The 27,600-nt window shown below is 43.3% G+C and overlaps 2 protein-coding genes across 3 annotated transcripts in view; one reads left to right on the forward strand and one right to left on the reverse strand.

Moving 5' to 3' along the window:
• NIF3L1 (NGG1 interacting factor 3 like 1) overlaps positions 1–7,817 on the reverse strand; it is a 24,170-nt gene extending 16,353 nt beyond the window's left edge. Inside the window, exons 1-3 of one of the 2 annotated variants that reach the window (XM_007520510.3) lie at positions 7,696–7,817; positions 4,770–5,229; positions 1,598–1,760 (exon numbers count right to left, since the gene is read on the reverse strand). In XM_007520510.3, the coding sequence (XP_007520572.2) occupies positions 1,598–1,760; positions 4,770–5,205 (599 nt within the window). In that variant the 5' untranslated portion in view covers positions 5,206–5,229; positions 7,696–7,817. Of the gene's footprint in view, positions 1–1,597; positions 1,761–4,769; positions 5,230–7,612 lie in introns of both variants that reach the window. The other variant, XM_060194170.1, reaches the window with a different exon arrangement.
• On the forward strand, positions 7,815–26,793 carry PPIL3 (peptidylprolyl isomerase like 3). Its single transcript, XM_016187038.2, has 7 exons — positions 7,815–7,946; positions 12,746–12,832; positions 16,389–16,463; positions 19,013–19,106; positions 24,287–24,354; positions 25,566–25,684; positions 26,455–26,793. Exons 2-7 carry the CDS (start codon positions 12,830–12,832, stop codon positions 26,579–26,581), a joined length of 486 nt encoding a protein of 161 aa, XP_016042524.1. The 5' UTR covers positions 7,815–7,946; positions 12,746–12,829; the 3' UTR covers positions 26,582–26,793.
• Positions 26,794–27,600: the final 807 nt, after the last annotated feature.

A 27,600-nucleotide genomic window follows, 5' to 3' on the forward strand; every position in this document is an offset into this window, starting at 1 on the left:
CACAGGTGTCTATCTTTCTCTCCCCCTCTGTCTTCCCCATCTCTGCATTTCTCTCTGTTCTATCCAACAACAACGACATCAGTAACAACAACAATAACTACAACAACAATGAAAAACAACAGGGACAACAAAAGGGAAAATAAATAAAATAAATAAGTGAATAAATAAAGGAGAAGAAAGCAACAGAGGAGAGATAAACAGAGACACCTGCAGAACTGCTTTACCACTTGTGAAGTTTTCCCCCTGCAGGTGGGGAACAGGGACTTGAACCTGGGTCTTTGAGCATGACAATGTGTATGCTACACCAGGTGCACCACATCCTGGCCCCGCAAAAAGACTTTCATGCTTGAGGCTTCAAAGTCTCAGGTTCAATTTCCTATACCGCTGTAAATCAGAGAGGAAATGGTACGGTACAAAAGAAACTAAAACTAAAAAAATAAATGAATGTGATCCTAGCCAATCTACTTTCTGGAATAGCTTCTCAAATCTTTAGCAGACTTATTAAAATATACTGCTGGGTCCCAAGTCAGCCTCTTTCTTTCTTTTTTTTTTCCTCCCCTTATTTCTCTGGGGCTGACTTTTCTAGATTGAAACGCAGGAAGGTTATCTGGAACCAGAAAAGACCTAGAATTGCCAAAACAATCTTGAGAAAAAGGAACAAAAATGGCAGCACAAAGCTTCTTTCAGTATTGTGAGGGCCAGGCTTAAACCTACAGGTCACACACGGCAAGGCAGTGCACTATCCCAGTGAGCTCTTTTGCACTGGTAAAATAGATGAATAAAAATAAATAAATAAAAAGTTTTAGGCTGGCGAAATAGCTCAGTCAGACTGTATGCTGCTTTGCCATGTGCACAGCCCAGGTTCGAGCTGGCCCCCACTGCACTGAGGGAAGATTTGGTGCTGTGGCCTCGTTCACTTTTTCTGCTCTCTCTCTCACTGTCTTTATCCCTCCCTATCTTCCTTCCCCTCTCAATTTCTCTGTTTTTATCCAATCAGTAAATAATAATAAAAAGTAAAACCCATGTCACCAGCATATCGCTGGGGTTTATCCATTCTCTAAAGTCAAACTAACCTCCTTTCCACATTACCAGGAGGGTTAGAACTTCTCACATTACCAGGAGGATTAGAACTTCTGCGAATGATATGTGTAGCAATGGTCCCTCCCACACAGAAAATAGTTGCTTTTTACTGTTTTGTAAAGATCCCAAGCTCCTCTCCCCAAAGAACCAGCATATGAGGGGGAAAAAAAAAGATGCTGCTCCATAAACCTGTCCTCAGAGAAATGTGCTTTCAACCTAGAGGAACACAGGATTTGCAAGAAAGATTCCTATATACACATGGCGGGGGAGCGGAGGCTGGTGGATGGTGGCGCATCTGGTTGAGCGCACATGTTACAAAGTGCAAGGACCCAGGTTCGAGCCCCTGGTCCCCACCTGCAGGGGGAAAACTTTGTGAGTGGTGAAGCAGAGCTGCAGGTGTCTCTCTGTGTCTCTCTCTCTATTACCCCCTTTCCTCTAGATTTCTGACTGTCTTAGTAATAAAAAATAAAAATAAAATAAAAAATACACACAGCAAAAGGGAAAAAGATGTTCTTACCTAGCAGATAAAGACGTGACAGAAACACCTGCAATTTCTTTTACGTCAGAGATGACTTTATCCACATTTTGGCTGCAGTTAACATTGAATTCTACTCTATGTGTTCCCTCTGTGGGGCAGCTGGGAGCTTTGGAAGGATGTAAGGGTCTGGAAGTGCAAACTCCTAGGGGAAAAAAATTGAGGGGGGATGGAATATTAGTTACTGTATTTATTTTTTTAAGATTACAAAGATAAGCTATTATGAGTTAACTATTTTGGAAACTATTAATGGAAAAACTTATGAGTATGGAAAAAAGATTCATTCTCACAATTATTCATACATACCCCATCCCCAAATCAAAACCAGTGAGCTGGGCGGTGGTGCTCAAGGACCTGTACAACAGTCCAGGTTTGCGCCCCCGGCTCCCCATCTGCATGGGGGACGCTTCACAAGCAGTGGAGCAGGTCTGCAGGTGTCTGTCTTTCTCTCCCCCTCTCTATCCCACCTCCTCTCTCAGTTACACTCCGTCCTATCCAACAACAAAGGAAATTAAAAAAAATAATAATAAAAATATTGTGGTTCGGGAGGTGGCACAGTGATAAAGCTTTGGACTCTTAAGCATGAAGTCCTGAATTTGATCCCCGGCAGCACATGTGCCAGAGTGATGTCTGGTTCTTTCTCTCTCCTCCCGTGTTTCTCATAAATAAATAAAATCTTAAAAAAAAAAAAAAATCAAAATATTTTCAAAATTATTCCAGCTTTGTTTTGCTTTTTGTTGAACCTGCATGATTTTTTTAAAAAAATATTTTATTTATGTATTAACGAGAAAGATAGGAGGAGAGATAGAGAGAACAAGAACCAGACATCACTCTGGTACATGTGCTGCCGGGGATTGAACTTGGGACCTTATGCTTGAGAGTCCAATGCTTTATCCACCGCGTGACCTCCTGACCATAAACCTGCATGACTCCATCATTTTCAACAGATGTTTTAAGATTATGAATAGAGGGTAGGAGACAGACAGATGGACAGAGATAGATACCACAGCATTGCTCCACTGCTTGTGAAGCTTTCCCATTCCATGGTGCTCTCATGGTAGCTAGGGGGATGGGGCCCTAATCCTTGAGCATGGGTGTATGCTGTGTTGGGTGAGTCATGTCCCAGCTGCAGAGGAGACTCCCCTATTTATTTATTTATTTATTTATTGGCTAGAGACAGCCAGAAATCCAGAGGGAAGAAGGTGGTAGAGGAGGAGAAAAGAGTGGCACCTGCAACCCTGCTTCAGCATGCATAAAACTTTCCCCCTGCAGGTGGGGACTTGGGGCTTGAACTCAGGTCCTGTGCACTGTAATATATACACTCAACCAGGTACGACACCACCCAGCCCCTCTGAGAAGACCCTTAAATGTAAAAAACAAACAAACAAAAAAGCAAAAAACTTGGACAAGGCTGACTCACAGATTTTTATGACATGAAATTGTGACAGTTTAATAACTGACTCATATAAACCATGAGTCAAGCTGCAAATACTCATACTCTCCTTGGTTAAGATCATCAGCCCAAAATGAGTAAAGAGACTAAAAATAAGCATACTAGATTCCTCACTGACTGCATACATAAGGGCTCCATAAAATGTCGACAGCAATGACAACAACAATAACAATAACAACGATGATAAACAACAAGGGCAACAAAAGGGGAAAAAATAGCTTCCAGGAGCAGTGGATTCATATTGCAGGCACTGAACCCCTGTGATAACACTGGAGACAAAAAAAAAAAATTAATTAAAAAAAATGTCAATAGCTATTTCACTGACAAGTGAAGTATATGCCGCAAAGTCCTGAGCTTTCAATTTAACTGAATAAGATGTGTGTGTGTGTCTCCAGGATTATCTGCTGGGGTTTGGTGCCTGAACTACAAATCCACTGCTCCTGGAGGTCATATATATTTTTTAAGTATTTATTTATTTATGCCCTTGTTGACTTATTGTTGTAGTTATTGTTGCCATCGTTGTTGGATAGGAAAAAGAGAAATGAAGAGAAGAGGGGAAGACGGGGGTGGGGAGAGAAAGACACCTGCAAACCTGCTTCACCGCTTGTGAAGCAATCCCCCTGCAGGTAGGGAGCCAGGGGCTTGAACCAGGATCCTTGAGCAGGCCCTTGTGCTTCGCACTATGTGCGCTTAGTCTGCTGTGCTAATGCCCAGCCCCCGAACAGGGATTTCTGAAATCTGTGCTTGCTGTACCATATAAGTAAGTTCAGCAATAAAGACTTCTCATGTTCTCCTTATTTATTAAAGAAAAATAGTTCAAGTTTTCAAATGCAATTTAGATGCTAGGTTTTAGTAACATTATTTTTATTTTTTAATTATTTTTTATCTTTTTTGTTAAATATTTATTTATTCCCTTTTTGTTGCCCATGTTGTTTTATTGTTGTAGTTATTACTATTGATGTTGTTGCTGTTAGATAAGACAGAGAGAAATGGAGAGAGTAGGGGAAGACAGAGAGGGGGAGAGAAAGATAGACACCTGCAGACCTGCTTCACCATCTGTGAAGCGACTCCCCTGCAGGTGGGGAGTCCGGGGCTCGAACCAGGGGCTCAAACCGGGATCCTTAAGCCCGTCCTTGTGCTTTGTGCTACGTGCGCTTAACCCGCTGTGCTAAGTAACATTATTTTTAAATGTTATATAAAAATAGGATGCAGGAGCTGGGTGGTAGCACAGTGGGTTAAGCGCATATGGCACAAACCGTAAGGACCGGCTTAAGGATCTCGGTTCAAGCCCCGGGCTCCCCACCTGCAGGGGGGTCGCTTTACAGGTGGTGAAGCAGGTCTGCAGGTGTCTATCTCCATGTGCGCTTAGCCTGCTGCACTACTGCCTGGTGCCCTGCAGGTGTCTTTCTCTCCTCTTCTCTGTCTTCCCCTCCTCTCTTCATTTCTCTCTGTCCTATCCAACAATAGCTATGACAACAGTAACAACTACAACAAGCACAACAAGGGCAACAAAAAGGGAAAAACAGCCTCCACAAGCAGTGGATTCCTACCGAGCCCCAGTGATAACCCTGGAGGCAAAAAAAAAAAAAATAGGATGATGCTTCCCACTGCTAACTGTGAAAATCCTTCTGAAATTGCATACAAAGACCTGAAAGCATCTGCTAAAAGAACAGTGACATGAAAGAATGAGAGGCTTCTCACCAAGCCCTTGGGCCAGCCAGCTGTTGACTCCCTGAGGTGCAGCGTCATAGGCTGTGTGAGGAGAGTAGATGCCCACTCTGTTCTCCAGGGCCCGGATCACCAAGCGTTCCTTCCAGCTTGTCCAGGTCAAGCGCTTCATGGGCCGGAAGATGGGTGGGTGATAGGACAGAATGAGATCCGCCTTCCTTTGCAGTGCCTCCTCCATTACTTCCTCGGTCAGGTCATTGGTCAGGAAAAGCGTTTTTACCGTGTGTGGCGGGCTTGGTTCTACCAGTAATCCCACATTATCCCAACTCTCGGCAAATGAGAGGGACGCAAAGGCATTCAAGGAGGAAAGGACAGCCTTCAAATCCATGGAGGAACGAGAAGAATGACAGACCAGGGAGTGGACCTGCTGGACTTTCGTGGAGAGCAGGAGTACACGAGGTGACAACATACAGGAGCCAGTAGAACTGAATATCTGAAGTCAAAGAGGAAAATAACGTATGGTTGCATTTTCGGCCCACATCTTTGTGGCAGCAAAGCTTATGAGCAAAAGAGCTGTAGTCATACTTTCCTGGCTTCAAATACTGGCTCTTCCACAGAACAGCACACAGAATCTAAGGCAGTTCATTTAACCTGTCCTGAGCTTAGTTTCTCATCTACTGATTGGAAATACTGTAACTCACCTCACAGGTCATCCTGAGGGACAGATGATTAATGTCTTTAAGTCACAGAGCACAAGCTGGTACAATATACACAGATGTTTATCTGCACACACAGCCTCCTCCCCCCAGTTCCTATTCTGCCCCCTTACAGGAGGGGAGCGCTTGGCTTTCCTACTTCTCCTATGCTTCCAAGTTCCCAAATAAAGCTTTTATTGGTAACCCTTGTTATATATAAAATATATCTTTTTATATATATTTTAATTGTTTTATTTATTTTATTTACTTTCCCTTTTGTTGTTCTTGTTGTTTTATTGTTGTTCCTCCCCTGCTCCACCATAAGCCAGAGCTGAGTAGTGATATGGTAAACAACAAGCAAACAAAATGGTCCAGGAGATTGTGCAGTGGATAAAGCATTGGACTTTCAAGCATGAGGTCCTGAGTTCAATCCTCAGCAGCACATGTACCAGAGTGATGCCTGGTTCTTTCTCTCTCTCCCTATCTTCTCCATGAGTAAATAAATAAAATCTTAAAAAAATATATTTTTTAAAAAGGGGGGGAAACGTCATTAATGGAGGGATAGTTTGGTTTTATGGTGTCTCTCCTTTCTGTCTCTGACCCTCTATGTGACAAAACAAAACAAACAATATCTCATTCCACCCCGGGGAGATGGCACTGTACAGGCACACAACCAGATGAAGCCTGGGAGAGAAAAAAAGACAGAATAGTCACTACCTCCTAACTACATCACTTTTTTTTTTTTTTACAGTTGTATGTAAGGGGTTTTGTTTGTTTAGAGGCAGAGAGAGTACATAAAACCACAGCACTGAAGCTTCTTTCACTGTCGTGGGGACCAGGCTCCAAGCTGAGTCATGAACATGGCAAAGCAGTGCACACTATCCAGGCGAGCTATTTGGCTGTATGTTTTTTTTATATATACAGTTCAGGTATACTGACCCACATATACCCCTGAACTCCAGCCCATGTTTTGGTTTGAAAATTTTTGGTCCCATGTTTTGACTTGCAAATTTTTGGTGTATGTACAGTAAGCATCTTACTAATTACTATTTTTGTGACTTCACTATTTCCAGATTTCTTAATTTTTTATAAAAATATTTATTTTCCATTTTGTTGCCCTTGTTGTTTTCTTATTGTTGTAGTTATTATTGTTCTTGATGTCATCTTTGCTGGATAGGACAGTGAGAAATGGAGAGAGGAGGGGAAGACAGAGAGGGGGAGAGAAAGACAGACACCTGCAGCCCTGCTTCACCGCTTGTGAAGCGACTCCCCTGCAGATGGGGAGCCAGAGGCTCAAACTGGGATCCTTATGCTGGTCCTTGCATTTTGCACCACCTGCGCTTAACCCGCTCCGCTACCGCCCGACTCCCTATTTCCAGATCTCTTTTCTCTTTTAAAAAAGATCTTATTTATATGTGGTCCTGGAGGTGGCACAGTGATAAAGCTTTGGAATCTCAAGCATGAGGTACCGAGTTCGATCCCCAGCAGCACATGTGCCAGAGTGATGTCTGGTTCTTTATCCTCATATCTTTCTCATAAATAAATAAAATCTTATTTATAGGGGCCAGTTGGTGGCACACCAGGTTAAACACACACATATTGCAGTGCACAAGGACCTGGGTTCAAGCCCCTGGTCTCCACCTGCAGGGGGAAAGCTTCACAAGTGGTGAAGCAGGGCTGCAGGTGTCTGTCTCTCCCTCTATATTTCCCCCTTCCCTCTCAATTTCTGCTTCTATCTGATAATAAGTAAATAAAAATATAATCTAAATTTATAGGGTTCGAGTGACAGCATAATGGCTATGCAAAAGACATTCATGCCCAAGGTCTGTGGTTTAATCTCCAGCACCACCATAAGCCAGAGCTGAGCTCTCTCTGCACCTCAAAATATAATTTTAAAAAATCGTATTTATTAATGAGAAAGATAGGAGGAGAGAGGGAAAACCAGACATCACTCTGGGACACGTGCACCGGGAAGTGAACTCTGGACCTTGACCGTCCAGTGCTTTAAGCACCGCGCGCCCTGCCCGACACGTGGCAGGGAGTCACCCTGCAGGCCGCTGAGACCCTGGGCGCGCAGCCTCCACGCCCACGGTGCCCCGCCCACTTCCAGAACTAGGGGAAGCCCAGGAGGCGCCCGCACCCAGCCAGGCCCCGCCCACACCCCGCCCGCGCTCTGCCGACCTTTTCCCGCCGGGTAGTCACTGCGGCCCTGGCCCTGCAACAGCCTCGGGCGGCAGCACCAGGGATCCCGGGCCCACACCTACCTCCGCGAGAACTTAAACCGCCGCAACGCTGGGCTGCCGCAAGCTCTCCGTACATCACTTCCGGTTCCGTGCGGAAGCTCCGGAGTGAAGGGTTCCGGCCGCTAGCAGCCAAAAGTAGACCGGAAGTGTCCTTCCCGTCCGCTTCGACGTCATGTCAAATCGATCTAGGATACTTTTTGTTTGTTTGTTTCCCCGTACTGTCACTTATTAAAGAAAGCGTCTCCTCACGACCGCAGCGTCCCCGGTGGGGGGTGAGTTACGTTTACCCCTGAGTTCCGGTTGTCTTGGTTTGGGGGCGTGGGGACCCCCGCGGAATCTGCCGTTGCAGCCTGCAGACCAGCTCGACATCTTGGTTCTTATTCTTTTTTAAAAGTATCTTTATTTATCTGATAGAGACGGCCAGAAATTGAGAGAGGGAGAGAGACCTGCAGCCCTGCTTCAGCACCCGGGGACCGTGCCACTGCTGGTGGAGACGCGGGGCTCGAACCCGGGTCGATCGCGTTGTATGTGTGCCGCCGCCAGTCCCCTTTAGCATCTTGTCTGAGCAGCAGCCACGCTGATGGAAGTGGGCCGCGAGGAGGGTTGACACCTTTCCCTCTTTCACTCTTATCTACACACTCACTGAGCCTTGTGTGTTTAATCAGCTTTAATTATTTGATTTTTGCTTCCAGGGTTATTTCTGGGGCTCGGTGCCTGCAATACGAATCCACTGCTCCTGGAGGCCATTTTTTCCCTTTTGTTGCCCTTGTTGTTACCCTTGTTGTCACTATTATTGTTGTTGTCATTGCTATTGTTGGATAGGACAGAGAGAAATGAAGAGAGGAGAGGAAGACAGAGGGGGAGAGAAAGATACCTGCAGACCTTCACCACATGTGAAGCGATCCCCCTGAAGGTGGGGAACCGGGGGCTCGAACTGGGAGCCTTAGGCAGGCCCTTGTGCTTTGCGCCATGTGTGCTTAACCTGCTGCGCTACCGCCCGACCCTCTTTATTTTTAAGGTATTTATTTATTTAAGAAAATAAATAAATCAACAAAAAAATCAAAACAAAAAAAATCAACAGGGAAGGGGAGATCGAGTGAAAGGGAGGGGCCAGGTGGTGCTGCACCCGGTGGAGCGCACACACTACAGTGCCCAAGGACCCAGGTTCAAGCTCCCAGGCCCCACCTGCATGGAGGAGGCTTTGCGAGTGGGGAAGCGGGACTGCAGGGGTCATTTCTCTTCCATGCTATCTTCCCCTTCTTCTCAATTTCTGGCTATCTCTATTCAATAAATAAATAATAACGAGACTCAAGCTCTCACGTTCAATGCCCTACAACAGCATAAGCTAGAGCTGAACAGTGTGCTGGTTAAAAAGAGAGAGAGAGAAAGAGAGAGAGAAAAACACCTGCAGCCCTGCTTCACCACTGGCAAAGCTTCCCCCTTGTACGTGGGGACCAGGGGCTTGAACTGGGGCTCTTGAGCACTGTAATGTGTGCGCTCAACCAGTCGCCTGTTTTTATTTATGACATGTCAGAGTTTAACATGAGATAGTAAAAAACTAAAGCACCACTCTGATTCATGCAGTGCGGGGCACTGAGTTGGGAACCTTAGCCACTCCAGTTCAATCTCTACCCACTCAGCCAGTTCACCAACTAATGGGGTTGGGGAGGCATGTCACACTGCACATCTGGTACGGGGATGGACCTCATCCTTCAGAGGTCTGCCACCTCTTGGACCAAATAAATACTTGGTCTAATGATAAGTGGTATGGGAAAATGGTCTAATGATAAGTGGTATGGGAAAAGGAAACGAGGTATATGCTAGAATCAACAGTAACTTATTTATTTTTAAAGATTTATTTATGTGGTCTTGGAGGTGGTGCAGTGGATAAAGCACTGGATTACCAAGCATGGGTCCTGAGTTCAGTCCCAGGCAGCACATGTACCAAAGTGATGGCTGGTTCTTTCTCTCTCTCTCCTCCTTTCTTTCTAATAAATAAGTAAAAATTAAAAAAAATTATTTATGAGAAAGGAGAATCAGAGTATCATCCTGGCACATATGATGTCAGGGGTCAAATTCGGGACCTTATGCTTGAGAATCCAGTGTTCTACCCACTAGGCCATCTCCCAGGCCCCATGTTAAGGGAATCTGAAATAGACTTATTTAAGACTATTGAGCAGGCATGAGAGGTGAGAAATTAGCCACACAGTATTTCAGTATGAGTGTCCCATGCAGAGAGAGCACCCGTATCTTGTCCTGAAAGACTGTGCCTTGCTTGTTGAGGGCTTTCAAGGAGACTCTTGGAAAGTGAGCAGAAGTAGGAAAATGAGGGGCTTGTCTCTAGAGGGTTAGCACTTCTATCAGCTGGGTCATTACTACTTGGATGGGGCTGCTATTTGAGACTGTTTCTTTTTCTTTTTTTTTTTTTTTCTTTTAAAGATTTTATTTACTTTATTAATGAGAAAGATAGGAGGAGAGAGAAAAAGGGCCAGACATCACTCTGGTACATGTGCTTCTGGGGACTGAACTCGGGCCCTCATGCTTGAGAGTCTAGTTCCTGAACCACTGCGCCATCTCCCGGACCACTGTTCATTTTTCTTAAAGAATCTTGGTATCACCTATGAGAGAATCCCACCTGTAATAGAGAGGGAGAAAGAAACCAGAGCAGCACTCCAGTAAGTTTGGTGCCAGGAATAGAACTGGAAACCTCAGGCGTATAAACCCAGTGCTCTACCACCTAAACCATTCCCCCAGCTGCAAGAGACCTTTTCTCTTCTGCTTTCTGTCTTTCTTTTTAAAAATATTTATTTATTTTGGATAGAGACAGAAAATGAAAGGGAAGGGGAGTTAGAGACATCTGTAACAGCTTCACCACTTAGGAAATTGCCACCCTGCAGATGGGGGCCGGGGGCTTGAACCCAGGTTCTTGCACATAGTAATATTAATATGTATGTTCACCTAGGTGTACCACTGCTCAAACCCTTCCTCTCTTCCTTTCTTTTAAGAAAATTTAAAAAAAAATTTAAAAACTTTTAAAAATATTTATTCCCTTTTTGTTGCCCTTGTTGTTTTATTGTTGTAGTTATTATTGTTGTTATTGATAACGTTGTTGTTGGATAGGACAGAGAGAAATGGAGCGAGGAGGGGAAGACCGAGAAGGGGAGAGAAAGACACCTGCAGACCTGCTTCACCACTCATGAAGCGACTCCCCTAAAGGTGGGGAGCCGGGGGCTCGAACAGGGATCCTCCTGCTGGTCCTTGACTTTGCGCCACCTGCGCTTAACGCACTGCGCTACCGCCCAACTCCCTTTTTTAAAAAAATTTTATTTATGGGAGTCCGGAGGTAGCGCACATGGCTGCGAAGTGCAAGGACCTGCGTAAACTGGCATAAGGATCCCGGTCTCTCTCTCCCCCTCTCTGTCTTCCCCTTCTCTCTCCATTTCTCTCTGTCCTATCCAACAACGATGACATCAATAACAACAACCATAATGATAACTACAACAATAAAAATATGGGGCAACAAGACAGGATACATAAATATTAAACTCCCACTCTGTCTCCCCCTCCTGTCTCAATTTCTGTCTCAAATAAATAAATTTTAATATTTTAAAAATATTTATGTATTTTTAATGAAATACTTTTTTATATTTATTTATTTTTTTGTTTTTTGTTTTTTATTTTTTAAATATTTATTTTATTTATTTATTCCCTTTTGTTGCCCTTGTTGTTTTATTGTTGTAGTTATTATTGTCGTCGTTGTTGGATAGGACAGAGAGAAATGGAGAGAGGAGGGGAAGACAGAGAGGGGGAGAGAAAGACAGACACCTGCAGACCTGCTTCACCGCCTGTGAAGCGACTCCCCTGCAGGTGGGGAGCCGGGGTTCGAACCGGGATCCTTATGCCGGTCCTTGTGCTTTGCGCCACCTGCGCTTAACCCGCTGCGCTACAGCCCGACTCCCTTTTATATTTATTTTTTTTTAATATTTATTTTCCCTTTTGTTGCCCTTGTTGTTCTTTATTGTTGTAGGATAGGGAGGGGGAGGGGAAGACAGAGAGGGGGAGAGACAGACACCAGCAGACTTGCTTCACCACCTGTGAAATGACTCCGCTGCAGGTGGGGAGCTGGGGCCTTCAAACGGGATCTTTACGCCGGTCCTTGGCTTTGTGCCACGTGCGCTTAACCATATTTATTTATTCCCTTTTGTTGCCCTTGTTTTTTTTTTTTTTTTCCTCCAGGGTTATTGCTGGGCTCGGTGCCTGCACCATGAATCCACCGCTCCTGGAGGCCATTTTTCCCCCCTTTTGTTGCCCTTGTTGTAGCCTCCTTGTGGTTATTATTATTACCATTGTTGATGTTGTTTGTTGTTGGATAGGACAGAGAGAAATGGAGAGAGGAGGAGAAGACAGAGAGGGGAAGAGAAAGATAGACACCTGCAGACCTGCTTCACCGCCTGTGAAGCGACTCCCCTGCAGGTGGGGAGCCGGGGGCTCGAACTGGGATCCCCACACCAGTCCTTGTACTTTGTGCCACCTGGGCTTAACCCAGTGCGCCACCGCTCGACCCCCAGCCCTTGTTGTTTTATTGTTGTAGTTATTATTATTGTTGTCATCGTTGTTAGATAGGACAGAGAGAAATGGAGAGAGGAGGGAAAGACAGAGGGGGAGCGAAAGATAGACACCTGCAGACCTGCTTCACTGCCTGTGAAGCGACTCCCCTGCAGGTGGGGAGCTGGGCTTGAATATTTATGTATTTATTTATAAGTTATTTATTTATTTATTTGAGACAGAAATTGAGACGGTAGGGGGAGATAGAGAGGGAGAGAGACACCTACAGCCTTGCTTCACCACTTGTGAAGCTTTCTCCTGCAGGTGGGGACCAGGGGCTTGAGCCTGGTTCCTCGCACACTGTAGTGTGTGTGTTTAACCAGGTTTGCCACCACCCAGATCCCTTTTTTTCTTTCTTTCTCTCAAGCAAGATAACTTCTTATTTTAAATATGCAGCAAAGTTAAGTTTGTGTGAGTTGAAAGGAAAATGAATTTAATTTTTCTTTCTTTCTTTTTTTTTTTTAAGGAATAGATCTACTTTTGAACTTTTCACTGTACTACAGTGAGAAATTCAATAGCTGTATTTCCTGAAAACATCAAAAGAAGGAATATGGTAAACTTGATTCTTGTGATTCTCATTGTATTTAATTTCTAGAAATCGGGCGGGTTGACAAAATAACTCATTTGGATAGTGCGCTGCCTTGCCCTGGGCAATTCTCAGGTTTGAAGGCAGCCCCACTGCACTGAAGGAAGCTTTGGTTCTGCGGTCTCTTTCCCCTCCCCACCTCCCGCCTCTCTGCTTCTTTGTCTGTTGCAGCAACAGAAACAAAATCAGAAATTCAATCAAGGGAAATAAAAGTGTATGGGAAGTTCAATGATGAGACCAGGAGAAATAATAAGCTAGAAAAGCATATGATACAGAATGGTTGTTCTTTTCTTTCTCTATTTTTTTTTAATTCCTTTATTTGTATATTTGGATAGAGACAGAGAGAAATTGAGAACGAAGGGGGAGATAGAGAGGGAAAGAGACAGACATTTTCAGCCTTGCTTCACCTCTCGTGAAGTTTTCCTCCTGCAGGTGGGGACCAGGGGCTTGAACCTGGGTGCTTGCACACTGTAATGAGTGTGCTTAACCAGGTGTCTACTGCCTGGCTTTTTTTTTTTTTTCACCAGAACTCTGCTCAGCTCTGCCTTATGGTAGTGCCAGCGATTGACCTGGCACCTAGAAGCCTCAGGCATGGAGTCTTTTTGCATAACCATTATGCTGTCTCTCCAGCCCCCTGAAGTGACTATAAACACATCCAGAAGTAAGCAAAATTATTTTCAAACAATTTAATGTTTCCATTTCAAACACACAGAATTTACTTTTTATGGAAAGAGACCGAATACAAACTAGAATTGGAACAGAAGAGTTTGAGGAGTCTTAAGAACTGAGTCAGGGAGGAACAGGGGACCACTCACCTGGCAGAGCACCAGCCATGCACTACGAGCCGGGCTTGAGACCCTCAGATCCACGTGTGATGGAGTGGTGCTGTGGTGCCCCACTTCTCTCTGCCTCTATCTGAACAAAAGGCCACCAAGAGCTATGAAAATGCGTAGGCTAGAATCCCTGGTGCAAAAGGAAAAAAAATAGTGCCAGATGTTATTCTTTTTTTTTTTTTTTTTAAGATTTTATTTATTAATGAGAAAGATAGGAGGAGAGAAAGAACCGGACATCACTCTGGTACATGTGCTGCTGGGGATTAAACTCGAGACCTCATGCTTGAGAATCCAATGCTTTATCCACTGAGTCCCTCCCAGACTACAATGTTATTATTCTATTTTATTTATTTGTTTTTTATTATATTTTTTAAATTATTTATTTATTTATTCCTCTTGGTTGCCCTTGTTTTATTGTTGTAGTTATTGATGTCTTCGCTGTTGGATAGGAGAGAGAGAAATAGAGAGAGCAGGGGAAGACAGAGAGGGGGAGAGAAAGACACCTGCAGACCTGCTTCATCGCCTATGAAGCGACTCCCCTGCCGGGGGCTCCAACCGGGATACTTGTGCCGTTCCTTGCTCTTTGCACCACCTGTGCTTAACCTGCCGAGCTACCATCCTACTCCCTATTCTATTTTATTTTTTTAGACAGATACCAGAGGCAGAAAGATAGGGTGAGAGACACCATAGAACCAAAACTTCATTCATTGTGATCGGGCCAGGATCAAACCTGGCTCTCACACATGGCAAAGTAGCATACCATCCAAGTGCACTATTTCGCTGACCCTGATAATTATAATGGCTCCTGTTGTTCCATATTGAAGATGCGCAGTTACAGCTTGAAGTAGAAAAGTAACGAGAATGCCTTACAGGGCCAGATGGTGGTGCACCTGGTTGAATGCACATGTTGCAATGCACAAGGACCCAGGTCTGAGCCCCCGGACCCCACCTACAGTGGTGAAGCAGTGCTGCAGGTGTCTCTGTCTCTCTCCTTTTCTATTTCCCCCTTACCTCTGGCTGTCTCTATCCAATAAATAAAGGTCATCAAAATTTTTTTGAAAAACGGAAAAAATGAGAGTAATGCCTTGCCCACTTTTCATTTCCATTCCTGTTCTCTCCCTGCCCCCAACTTCTGCTTTTTTTTTCTTTTTAAGCTAGGGTTGGGGCTGGTGGGGGGTGGGTGGGATTCAGATTCAATCCCTGGCAGTATCTAATCTGAGCTGAGTAATGCCTTGGTCTCTCAAAAAAAAAAAATTTTTTTTTAATTTGTTTTTAGTTTTGCTGATGAAAATTTCACACTTAAAGTAGTTATTTTTGTTATTATTGTCATTGGCGTTTCTTCCAGACCAACTTTCTCAGGCAGAGACAGAGATAAACATAGAAGGTCAACACAGGACCCAATTCCCTCAATGAGGTAGGGGCCAGGTTTGAACCTGGGTCTTGCCTGTGACAAAGCAGGTGCACCACCCAGTGAGCTAGCTAGCTAGCACAGTAACTCTTTTCGTCACAATGTTTATGATAGGCAGAGCTTCCACATTCAAAAATTGTTACCTTTTATTATGTGTATCAGACGAGAGGAGAGAGAGAGAGAGATGCCAGAGCACTTCCCTCGTGTATGCAGCACTAGGGACCAAACCATGAGCCTCAGGAATGCAAGTCAGGTGCTCTACCAGTCACTAGTTGAGTAGTTCCCCACCTCACCCCAAAAAAATTTTTTTCTTTTTTTTTTTTTAGTATTTATTTATCCCCTTTTCTTGCTCTTGTTGTTTTATTGTTGTAGTTATTATTGTTATGTCATCGTTGTTGGATAGGGCACAGAGAAATGGAGAGAGGAGGGGAAGACAGAGAGGAGGAGAGAAAGACACCTGCAGATCTGCTTCACTGCCTGTGAAGTGACCCCCCCCCCCACAGGTGGGGACCCGGGGGCTCAAACTGGGATCCTTATGCTGGTCCTTGCACTTTGCGCTACCTGCGATTAACCCACCTGACTCCCCCCCCAAAAAATTCCACTGATCCTGGAGGCTATTTTTCCCATTTTGTTGCCCTTGTTGCTGTTGTTGTTGTTGTTATAGCCGTTGTTGTTGTTGGGTAGGATCGAGAGAAATGGAGAGAGGAGGGGAAGATGGGGAGAGAAAGATAGACACCGCAAACCTGCTTCACCACTTGTGAAGTGACTCCCCTGTAGGTGGGGAGCTAGGGGTTCCAACAGGGATCCTTACACTGGTCCTTGCACTTTGCGCCATGTGTACTTAACCCGCTGCGCTACCACCCAGCCCCCGGCCTTTATACTTATTTCTGGAGTTTTTTTTCTACTGCTGAAATACATTTTGAGAAAGTGCAACTTAATTCTCCAAGCTGCTTGGTGGACAAGTGATCTTTATCCACATAAAGATTGTCATCTTTAATATCCAGTCAGGGAGGGTTGGGGAGACAGGTGATGGTTTTACAAAAAGAAAACTCATGTTTTAGGCTCTGAGGTCCGAGGTTCAATCCTCAGCACCATCATAAGCCAGAAGTGAGCAGTGTGCTTTGGCTTGAGTCTCTCTTTCTCTCGGTGTCTATCTCATTAAAAGTAAATGTGTGTGTGTGTGTGTGTGTGTGTGTGTGTGTGTGTGTGTGGAGGTGGGAGGAAGGGAAATATCACAGTATATACAGTCACCTGAAGAAATCTCATTTTGTCTCCTTTGTAGTCAGTGACATTGCATACAGATGTGGGTGATATTAAAATAGAAATCTTCTGTGAGAGGACACCCAAAGCATGTGAGGTGAGTAGCACTATGCACCTATAAAAGATGAGGAAGGGGGCTGCCTGGTGGTGCACCTGGTTGAGTGCACATGTTACAACGTGCAAGGACCCGGGTTAGAGCCCCCAGTCCCCACCTGCAGGGGGGAAAGCTTCACAAATGGTGAAGCAAGGCTGCAGCTATCTCTCTGTCTCTCTCTTTCTATCCCCCCCCCTTCCCTCTCAATTTCTGGCTGTCTCTATATAGTAAACAAATAAAGATATAAATAAATAAATAAATAAAGATGATGGAATGTGGCAGCTGACACAGCAAAGTGTTTCATGCCTGAGACTCTGAGGTCCCAGATTGAGTCCCAGAAAGAAACAAGGCAAAAAATGAGATATCAATTCACAGTTGGATATCAATTCACAGTTGGTGAGAACTAGTATTCTAGCTCAGGAGATAGGGAGGGAAATTCATTGTAGAAAAGAGGTAACTTGTGGTCCAGAAGGTGGTGCAGTGGTAAAGCTTTGGACTCTCAAGCATGAGGTCCTGAGTTTGATTCCTGGCAGCACATTCCTGCCAGAGTGATGTCTGGTTCTTTCTCTCTCCTCCTATCTGTCTTATAAGTAAATAAAAAAATCTTAAGAGGAAAAGAAAAGAAGTAACTTGTGGTCCGTGAGATGGCTCAGTGGATTAGACTTTCAAGCATCAGGTCCTGAGTTCAATCCCTGGCAGCACATGTACCAAAGTGATGTCTGGTTCCTTTTCTCTACCTCTCTTCTATCTGTCTCATTAATAAATAAATTAAAGAGAGAAAGAAAGAAAAATACTTTGGGCAAGGGAAATAGCAAAATAGTTATTACAAACAGACTCTTCTTCATGCTTGAGGCTCTGAGGTCCCAGGTTTAATCCCCTGCACCATCATAAGCCAGAGTTGAGCAGTGCTCTGGTTAAAAAAAAACAAAAAACAAAGTAATTTTTGAGCCGGTGAAATAGCTTACTTGGATACCCGGATAGTGTGCTGCATTGCTGTGTGCTCTCCTCGGGGTGTATTTTTGTTTGTTTGTTTGTTTTTGCCTCCAGCGTTATCGCTGGGCCTATACTAGGAACGCACTGCTCCTGGAGGCCAATTTTTGTTGTTGTTGCCCTTGTTGTTCTTCTTGTTGTACTCCTCATGTTTGAGCCAGGCCCCATGCAGTGAAGGAAGCTTCTGTGCTGTGGTTTTTAATTCTGCTTTCTTGTCTCTATCTTTATATGGAGAATGATAATAATAGAACTAATAGAAAAATATATATGTATATATTTAAATATTTATTATTTACTTATTCCCTTTTGTTGCCCTTGTTGTTTTATTGTTGTAGTTATTATTGTTGTCATCACTGTTGGATAGGACAGAGAGAAATGGAGAGAGGAGGGGAAGACAGAGAGAAAGAGAGAAAGATAAACACCTATAGACCTGCTTCACCACTTGTGAAGCGACTCCCCTGCACGTGGGGAGCCAGGGGGTTGAACCAGGATCCTTATGCTGGTCCTTGCAGTTTGTGCCACATGGCTTAACCTGCTATGCTACCGCCCAACTCCCCCAGAAAATATATTTTTAAAAGTCATTCTAGAGTATAATAATACCTTGATGGAAATAATATCTTGATATAGGGAATAAAAGAGAAAGAATTATTTTAAAAGCGAGAACTGGCCTAGCCAAGAAAGTAACAAAAGTATGTCTGTGCAAAGAGGTATAAAAACATTCCGGCTATAGAAATAAGTACAAAGATCACTAGTTGAGGGAGTCGGGCGATAGTGTAGCGGGTTAAGCACAGGTGACACAAAGCACAAGGACCAGAATAAGGATCCCGATCGAGCCCCCGGCTCCCCACTTGCAGGGGAATTGCTTCACAGGAGGTGAAGCAGGTCTGCAGGTGTCTTTCTCTCCCCCTGTCTGTCTTCCCCTCCTCTCTCCATTTCTCTCTGTCCTAGCCAACAACAACAATACCAATAACAACAGTAATAACTACAACAATAAAACAATAAGGGCAACAAGAGGGAATAAATAAATATTTTAAAAAAAGATCTCTAATTGAAAGAAGTACAAAGACTTCCTTTGTATGAATTTTCAGAAGTCTGATGGGGATAATTTAGTAGAAAACACGAAAGTGATTATTATATTATGCAAGTCTGTGGGACGGAGGACTTTGTAATTCCAAAAACAGAAAGAAGCCAATAAAGTATTATAGGCAGGTGAGTTACACTCTAAAAAGTAGTGTCAAAAAGAATTTAAATATTAATCAGCAAAATGATGTGGGTTTTTTGTTTGTTTATTTTAATTTTTTTAAATCTTCATTTATTAGATAGAGACAAATTGAGAGGGGAGGCGGAGATAGAGAGGGAGAGAGACAGAGAGACACCTGCAGCCCTGCTTCACCACTCGCAAGGCTTTCCCCATGCAGGTGGTGACCGGAAGGCTCAACTCTGAGTCCTTACATGCTATAACTGTGTGCTGAACCAGGTGCACCACCACCCAACCTGCTTTGGTTTTTTTTCTTAAAAGTGTTTCTGACATATTATTTCTCAACCATTTTTATTCTCTTTAGAATTTCTTGGCTCTTTGTGCCAGTAATTACTACAATGGCTGTATATTCCATAGAAATATCAAGGGTTTCATGGTTCAAACAGGAGATCCATCAGGTAAGTAATTTGATCACTATCTAGAAGTTTGACATAGCAGATGAAAAGGAGGGAGAGACTAGGGAAAATTCAAAATGTGGAGTGGTAGGGCAGGGTAGATAGCATAATGGTTCTTCTTCTTCTAGCGTTTGCCCTTCTTCCGTAGCCAGTCAACAGGTCAGGTTGAAAGCTTTCAGGAGCTGCTTGTTGCTGGCTTTGAAAGTGACTGGGATCCATGTGGATTCAGTCGGCTAGGAAGGAACGTCAGTTTTCCCAATGAATGGGTACTCATGGGATGCACCACGAGAAGGTGAGAAGGTCAATCCAATGCATCCCAGCATAATGGTTATGCAAAGAGACTCTCATGCCCTGAGGCGTCAAAGTTCCAGGTTCAATCCCCGGTACCACCATAAGCCAGAGCTGAGCAATGCTCTGGTTGAAAAAAAAAAAAAGCAGCGTGGGAGGGTGCATGGGCTTAACCCACCGTAGTCCAGCGGGTTAAGCCATATGGGCCTCCAGCCCCTGGCTCCCCACCTGCAGAGGAGTTGCTTCACAGGCGGTGAAGCAGGTCTGCAGGTGTCTGTTTTTCTCTCCCCTTCTCTGTCTTCCCCATCTCTCGATTTCTCTCTGTTCTATCCAACAACTACAGCAATAACAACAACAATAATAACAACAACAACGATAATAAAGAAGGGCAACAAAAGGGAAAAAAGTTAAAAAATAAATAAATAGGGAGTTGGGCGGTAGCGCAGTGGGTTAATCACACACGTTGCACAAAGCACAAGGACTGGCCTAAGGATCCCGGTTAGAGCCCCCTGCTCCCCACCTTCAGGGAGGTCGCTCCACAGGCGGTAAAGCAGGTCTGGTCTGCAGGTGTCTATCTTTCTCTTCCCTTCTTTGTCTTCCCCTCCTCTCTCCATTTCTCTCTGTCCTATCTAACAATGATGACATCAATAACAATAATAACTGCAACAACAATAAAAAACAAGGGCAACAAAAAGGGAAAATAAAAATAAATAAATATATAAAACTATTATGTTAAAAAAATGTGGAGCTCTTATACCTGGGCTATCTTATAGAAAAAGGTTTTTAAGTAGACCCCGCAATACCTATCTCTACACGTGAAAAATACTGATAAAAGACTTTAAAAAAAATTTATTTATTCCCTTTGGTTGCCCTTGTTGTTTTCTTGTTGTAGTTATTATTGTTGTTGATGTTGTCGATGTTGGATAGGACAGAGAGAAATGGAGAGAGGAGAGGAAGACAGAGAGGGGGAGAGAAAGACACCTGGGAGTTGGGAGGTAGGGCAGTGCAAGGACCGTAGTAAGGATCCCGATTCAAGCGCCCGGGTCCCCACCTGTAGGGAAGTCGCTTCACAAGTGGTGAAGCAGGTCTGCGGGTGTCTGTCTTTCTCTCCCTCTGTCTTCCCCTCCTCTCTTTCTGTCCTATCCAATAGCGACAACATTAATAACAATAATAACTACAACAACAATTAAAAAGGGGGGCAACGAAGGGGAAAAAAAAAATAGACACCAGCAGGGTGAAGCAACTCCCCTACAGGTGGGGAGCGGGGGGCTCGAACTGGGATTCTTATGCTGGTCCTTGCGCTTTGTGCCACGTGCCCTTAGCCCGCTGCGCTACCCCGACTCCCAAAGACGTTTTTTTTAACCAGAGCACTGCTCAACTCTGGTTTATGGTGGTACAGGGGATTGAACCTGGAACTTCAGAGCCTCACACATGAAAGACTTTTGCATAACCAGTATGCTGTCTCCCCAGCCCATGAAATCTTATTCTTTTTTTTTAATATTTTCCCTTTTGTTGTCCTTGTTGTTTTTATTGTTGTAGTTATTGTTGTTATTATTTGATGTCATCGTTGTTGGATAGGACAGAGAGAAATGGAGAGAGGAGGGGAAGACAGAGAGAGGGAGAAAAGGTTAAGACACCTGCAGACCTGCTTCACTGCCTGTGAAGCTACTCCCCTGCAGGGGGCGGGAGCCAGGGGCTCAAACTGGGATCCTTAGCTGGTACCTGTGTTTCTCGCCATGGTGCGCTTAACACGCTACACTACCGCCCGACTCCCCCCCACCCCCTTTTTTTTTTTAATCGGAGTACTGCTCAGTTCTGACTTATGGTGGTGTGGGGGATTGACCCTGTGACTTTGAAGCTTCAGGCATGAGAGTCTCTTTGTACAACCACTATACTGTCTACCCTGTCCCCCATGAGATCTTTTTCTTTTTGTATTTTTTTCAGGTTTTAAAACTTTTTATTTGCATATTAAGAATTGTGCATTCCAATAATTAAAATCATTGAACAAAAAAAATGGCACTCTGATGTAACTGCATTTTATAGCCTGCAGGCCATCTTAGACCAACTGGATTTTGACTCTAGATTTCACGTGGTCTCCCACCCAGCTTCCTCCTCCACCAACATATAAGTTCTTTCCCTTCCCTGCCAGCCAAGGGGTGGGAGAGGCAGGCTCGGCCATCATTATCAGTAGTTCTTGGATGTGAAAAGGGGCAGCACAGTCATTTAAACTTGATCCAACTTCTTTGCATCTTACAAAGTTAAACAGCTAAAAGAAGTAAAATAAGGGGAGTCGGGCTGTAGCACAGCGGGTTAAGCGCAGGTGGCGCAAAGCAGAAGGACCAGCATAAGGATCCCGGTTCGAACCCCGGCTCCCCACCTGCAGGGGAGTCGCTTCACAGGCGGTGAAGCAGGTCTGCAGGTGTCTATCTTTTTCTCTTCCTCTCTGTCTTCCCCTTCTCTCTCCATTTCTCTCTGTCCTATCCAACAACAACAATAATAACTACAACAATAAAACAACAAGGGCAACAAAAGGGAATAAATAAATATTTTTAAAAAAAGAAGTAAAATAAGAAGGCAATGCTTGTGGAATGTACAGTGTGCATATCTGCAACACCTGCCTCATTATGATTTTCCTGTTCAGTCGTTTCTTTTGAAGGCAGGGGGTTTTTCCTCTTGCATTTTTGTCTTCTTCAATTTCGACTTAGCGAATTTCTCAATCTCAGCCATATTGGGTTTGTCAGACATGGTTGTGGAGGAGAGCGGAGCGAGGCAAGAGCGGGCTGGAGAAGTTGACCTGTGCTGGTGCAGCTGCCAGAGTCGAGATCTTTTTCAACTTTAAATATTACTTTTATCCACCACTCAGTTCCCTTGTATTTTTTCCCCCTGCCATGATTGTAGGTGGCATTCAGAATGTTGTAATGAGGGTTAGAAATACAGTTGCTTTTTTTCATATTGATCTGATTTCTTGGAATCTTACTAAACCCATGTATACTATTACTTTGGCATTTAGATTCAGATATTGGACCTCTGCTCTGTAGAAATGCTGCTCTGGGGCAGAGGGTAGATAGCATAGTGGTTATGCAAAGTGACTCTCATACCTGAGGCTCCAAAGCCCGAGGTTCAATCCCCTGCACCACCATCAGCCAGAGCTGAACAGTGCTCTGGTTAAAAAAAAAAAAAAAAAAAAAAAATGCTGCTCTGTAGAAATATATATATATATATTAAGCTTTTTTTTAAATTTCTTTATTGGGGAATTAATGTTTTACATTCAACAGTAAATACAATAGTTTGTACATGCATAATATTCCCCAGTTTCCCATTTAACAATACAACCCCCACTAGGTCCTCTGTCATCCTTCTTGGACCTGTATTCTCCCCACTCACCCACCCCAGAGTCTTTCACTTTGTTGCAATACGCCAATTCCATTTCAGGTTCTACTTGTGTGTTTTTTTTTTTTTTTTCCTGATCCTGTTTTTCAACTTCTGTCTGAGAGTGAGATCATCCCATATTCATCCTTCCGTTTCTGACTTATTTCACTTAATATGAATTTTTCAAGGTCCATGCAAGATCAGCTGAAACAGTGAAGTCACCATTTTTTACAGCTGAGTGGTATTCCATTGTGTATATATACCACAACTTGCTCAGCCACTCATCTTTTGTTGGACACCTGGGTTGCTTCCAGGTTTTGGCTATTACAAATTGTGCTGCCAAGAACATATGTGTACACAGATCTTTTTGGATGGATGTGTTGGGTTCCTTATATATCCCCAGGAGATATATATCCAAAGGAGAGGAATTGCAGAATCATAGGGTAGGTCCATTTCTAACCTTCTGAGAGTTCTCCAGACTGTTCTCCACAGAGGTTGGACCAATTTACATTCCCACCAACAGTGTAGGAGGGTTCCTTTGACCCCACACCCTCTCCAGCATTTGCTGCTGTTACCTTTTCTGATGTATGACATTCTCACAGGAGTGAAGTGGTATCTCATTGTTGTCTTTATTTGCATTTCTCTGACAATCAGAGACTTGGAGCACTTTTTCATGTGTTTCTCGGCCTTCTGGATCTCTTCTGTGGTGAATATTTTGTCCATGTCCTCCCCCCATTTTTGGATGGGGTTATTTGTTGTCTTGTTGTTGAGTCTGGCAAGCTCTTTATATATGTTGGTTATTAAACTCTTGTCTGATGTATGGCATGTAAAGATCTCCCATTCTGTGAGGGGTCTCTTGGTTTGGGTAGTGGTTTCTTTTGCTGTTAAGAAGCTTTTTAATTTGATGTAGTCCCATAGGTTTATACTTGCCTTAGTCTTCTTTGTAATTGGATTTGTTTCATTGAAGATGTCTTTAAAATTTAGGCGGAAAAGAGTTCTGCCAGTATTTTCCTCTAAGTATCTGATAGTTTGTGGTCTAACATCCAAGTCCTTGATCCACTTGGAATTTATATTTGTATTTGGTGAAATACAGTGATTCAGTTTCATTCTTCTGCATGTTTCAACCCATTGTTTCCAACACCATTTGTTGAAGAGACTCTGCCTTCCCCATTTAATAGTCTGCGTCCCTTTGTCAAAGATTAGATGTCCATAGGTGTGGGGGCTCAATATTAAGCTTTTTGACAGTCACAATTAAATAGTTAAGTCCCTTAGAAATAGCATATGGTTATGCAAAAAAAAAAAAAAAAATCTTTGATGACTTGAGACACCAGCAGGCTCAGATCTAATCCCCAATACCATCATAAGCTAGAGCTGAGCAGTGCTCTGGAAAAAATAAAACAGTGAAAATAGTAATTTTACTACTGATACATTGTAAATTAACGTATTCCAAATGTTATTATTTGACATATAATCAATATAAAATTATTAATGTACTATTTAAAAAGATACTTCGTTTTGAAATGCAGGTACTGGAAGAGGAGGTAACAGTATCTGGGGCAAGAAGTTTGAGGATGAATACAGTGAATATCTCAAGGTATCTCTCCCAGCACTTCAAAATCTATTTCCTTATGGCTTCATTATGCTTTGAAATTTACTTTGTTGAGCTGGGGTAGATAGCATAATGGTTATGCAAAGAGACTCATGTCTGAGGCACCAAAGTTCCAGGTTCAATCCTCCGTACCACCATAAACCAGAGCTGAGCAGTGCTCTGGTTTAAAAAAAAAAAAAAACACACACACTTCGTTATAGTACTACTAGTTAACATCATTACTGCAGGATTCTTTGGACTAGGGACATATCATAATGGTGGGGGGCGGGGAGGACTTTCATGCTTGAGGCACCAAAGGTCTCAAGTTCAATCCCTGGCACCACTGGAAACCAGAGCATCACCCTGGTACATACAGTGCTGGGGATTGTACTTGAGAGTACAACACTCCTCCTTGGGACACTGTAGCTGCATTTCTCTTGCTTAAATATTGTCTTAGGTATCCTTTGATAAATAACTAAAGATAATCATTGAATTTTATAGTATATTTTATTTTAAAGTACCACCTTGTAACACAAGTTCTGTCATGCTATCACTCTTTTTTTAAAGCCTTTATATTTTTTTATTTATTTATAATTTTTTATTCATTCATGAGAAAGGGGAAAGAGAGAGAAGTAATCAGACATCACGCTGGTCCATGTGCTGCCAGGGATTGAACTCAGGACCTCATGGTTAAGAATCCAGTGCTTTATCCACTGCACCACCTCCCAGACCACCATGCTATCACTCTTACCGGTAAAATCCCTTTAATTTGGGGGTCAGGTGGTGATGCACCTGGTTAAGCGCACATGTTACAGTGCACAAGGACCTGAGTTCAAGCCCCTGGTCCCCACCTGCAGAGGGAAAGCTTCACAAGTGGTGAAGCAGGGTTGCAGTTGTCTCTGTGTCCTTCTCCCTCTCTGTCTCCCCCTCCACTCTCAATTGCTCTCTGTCACTAGCTGACTATCCTTATGTGGAAGACCCCTAGATTTATTCTCACTGGCCATTGTTTAAAATATCAATACATAGCTTTTTGTTTTATCTTTGCCTCCAGGGCCATTACTAGGGTTCGGCTCTTACAGGAACACTGGGAGTAGTGGATTCTTTGCCCAGGCACTGATTCCCAGCAATAATCCTAGTGGAAAAACAAAGCAGGCCTTACTTCAGTCCTACATTTGTATATAGAAACACGGTTAAACTGGCACTTTTGTCCTTTCCAGCACAGTGTTAGAGGTGTTGTGTCTATGGCTAATAATGGCCCAAATACCAATGGGTCTCAGTTCTTCATCACCTATGGTAAACAGCCACATCTGGACATGAAATACACAGTATTTGGAAAGTGAGTATTAGGATTTTTATTTTTACTTTTTTTTTTTAATCTTCTGTTTATTATTGGAGAGAAACAGAGAAATTGAGAGGGGAGAGGGAGAAAAAGACAGAGACCCCATACTTGTGAGTCTAACACTGTTCACTCTTTCCATCTCCTGGATCAAAGAAAATATCATGATTGGTTATATTGATGCCGTTTTGAACTGTGTTGTGTGATGGAATGGAATACAGTATTTAGATACTTTGGTGGGAACCTACCATTGCTATTACCTGAAAGGACTAGAATAACTTTACAAAAAAATTGTAAAAATGGGGCAGGGGTAGATAGCATAATGGTTATGCAAAGAGATTCTCATGCCTGAGGCTTCAAAGTCCCAGGTTCAGTCCCCTGCACCACCATAAGCCAGAGCTGAGCAGTGCTCTGGTAAAAAAAAAAAAAAAAAAAAATGTAAAAGGGGCTATGTGTTGATTAACTGAGCATGTTATCACGCACAATGACTGGGGGAAGTTTTACCAGCAGTGAAGCAGTGCTGCAGGTGTCTCTTTCTCCCTACCTCTCCCTTCCCACTCAACTACTCTGTTTCTGTCCAGTAAATAAATAAAATAAAATAAAAAATGAGCCTGTAACTGTGGCAGAAAAATCAAAGCAATATTTTATACACTCAAGTAGATAATTTAAAAAGCCATAAAATTTGGCTTCTTTGTCTTATGACTAGAATTGCTTTAGGACTTTGGATATTAGGCTTCAAAGTGACGATATGTTTATATATTCTCTTGTAGGGTAATAGATGGTCTGGAAACTCTAGATGAATTGGAGAAGTTACCAGTAAATGAGAAGACATATCGACCTCTTAACGATGTGCACATTAAGGACATAACTATTCATGCCAACCCATTTGCACAGTAACTATAATGGCCCTTGGCAAATAGTTGGCAAACTCTTTGAGAACACGCCTATTGTGGTTTGCCCAGTTTGTTATGTCAGAGACTGTGTTATCCTTCTGCTTGTTTACTCCTACGAGTTGGTGGTACCAAGAGAAGCCAACATCTTTCACTCTTATTCTTAAGAGGGTTTACTGTACACTGGGGGACTAATAAAATATTCCTTTATTTTTTTAACACATAGACATTCCTTTTAAGATGCTGAATTGTAAATCAAGGCATTTTTGAGCACTCTGATTATGTACTTGAGTGTGTAATTAGTATAGTCTACAATAAGCACTAAGAATTTCCCAACTGAGGCACTCAGGAAATGACCTCACAGATAAAACACATAAATGCCTTATATTGTGAGACTCACTGGGTTCCATCCCTGGCACTCTCTGGGAGCACCATGGAAAACTCCAAGTGAACTCCAGGGAATGGTGGAGTACTTTGGTCTCTTCCTTTAAAAACTCAGAGCAGGGAGGTTGGGCGGTAGTGCAGCAGATTAAGCACACATGGCACCAAGGATCCGGATTTAAGCCCCCAGCTCCCCACCTGCAGGGGGGTCGTTTCACAAGTGAAGCAGGTCTGCAGGTGTCTCTCTCCCCCCCCTTCTCTGTCTTCCCCTTCTCTCTGTCCTTTCTAAGAACCGCGACATCATTAACAACAACAACAACAACAAAATTCAGTAAGTGTCATTTTAAAACTCTTACTATGTCCTTGAGTTCTTTCTTATGACAAAGTTGCAGATCCTCAAGGGAAGGAGAGAGAGAGAACTAACACTAGGGCACACTCCCTGATCAATAGTGCTACCATGTGATGCTGAAGCCCACTCCCTGAGCATGGCAGAACATGAATCTTACTAGCTTATCCTATCTTCTAGCCTTGTCAGGATTTAATGAGAGCATGTATAGTACTTAGCATAGTGACTAGCAGGCTATGATGAGCTACTGTCCTTCAAAGATTGGAATTCTCTGTGCTTGCTTAAAATGTGCTGCTAGA

The sequence above is a fragment of the Erinaceus europaeus genome, chromosome 7 (genome assembly GCF_950295315.1).
Source record: "Erinaceus europaeus chromosome 7, mEriEur2.1, whole genome shotgun sequence".
Classification (NCBI taxonomy): Eukaryota; Metazoa; Chordata; class Mammalia; order Eulipotyphla; family Erinaceidae; genus Erinaceus; species Erinaceus europaeus.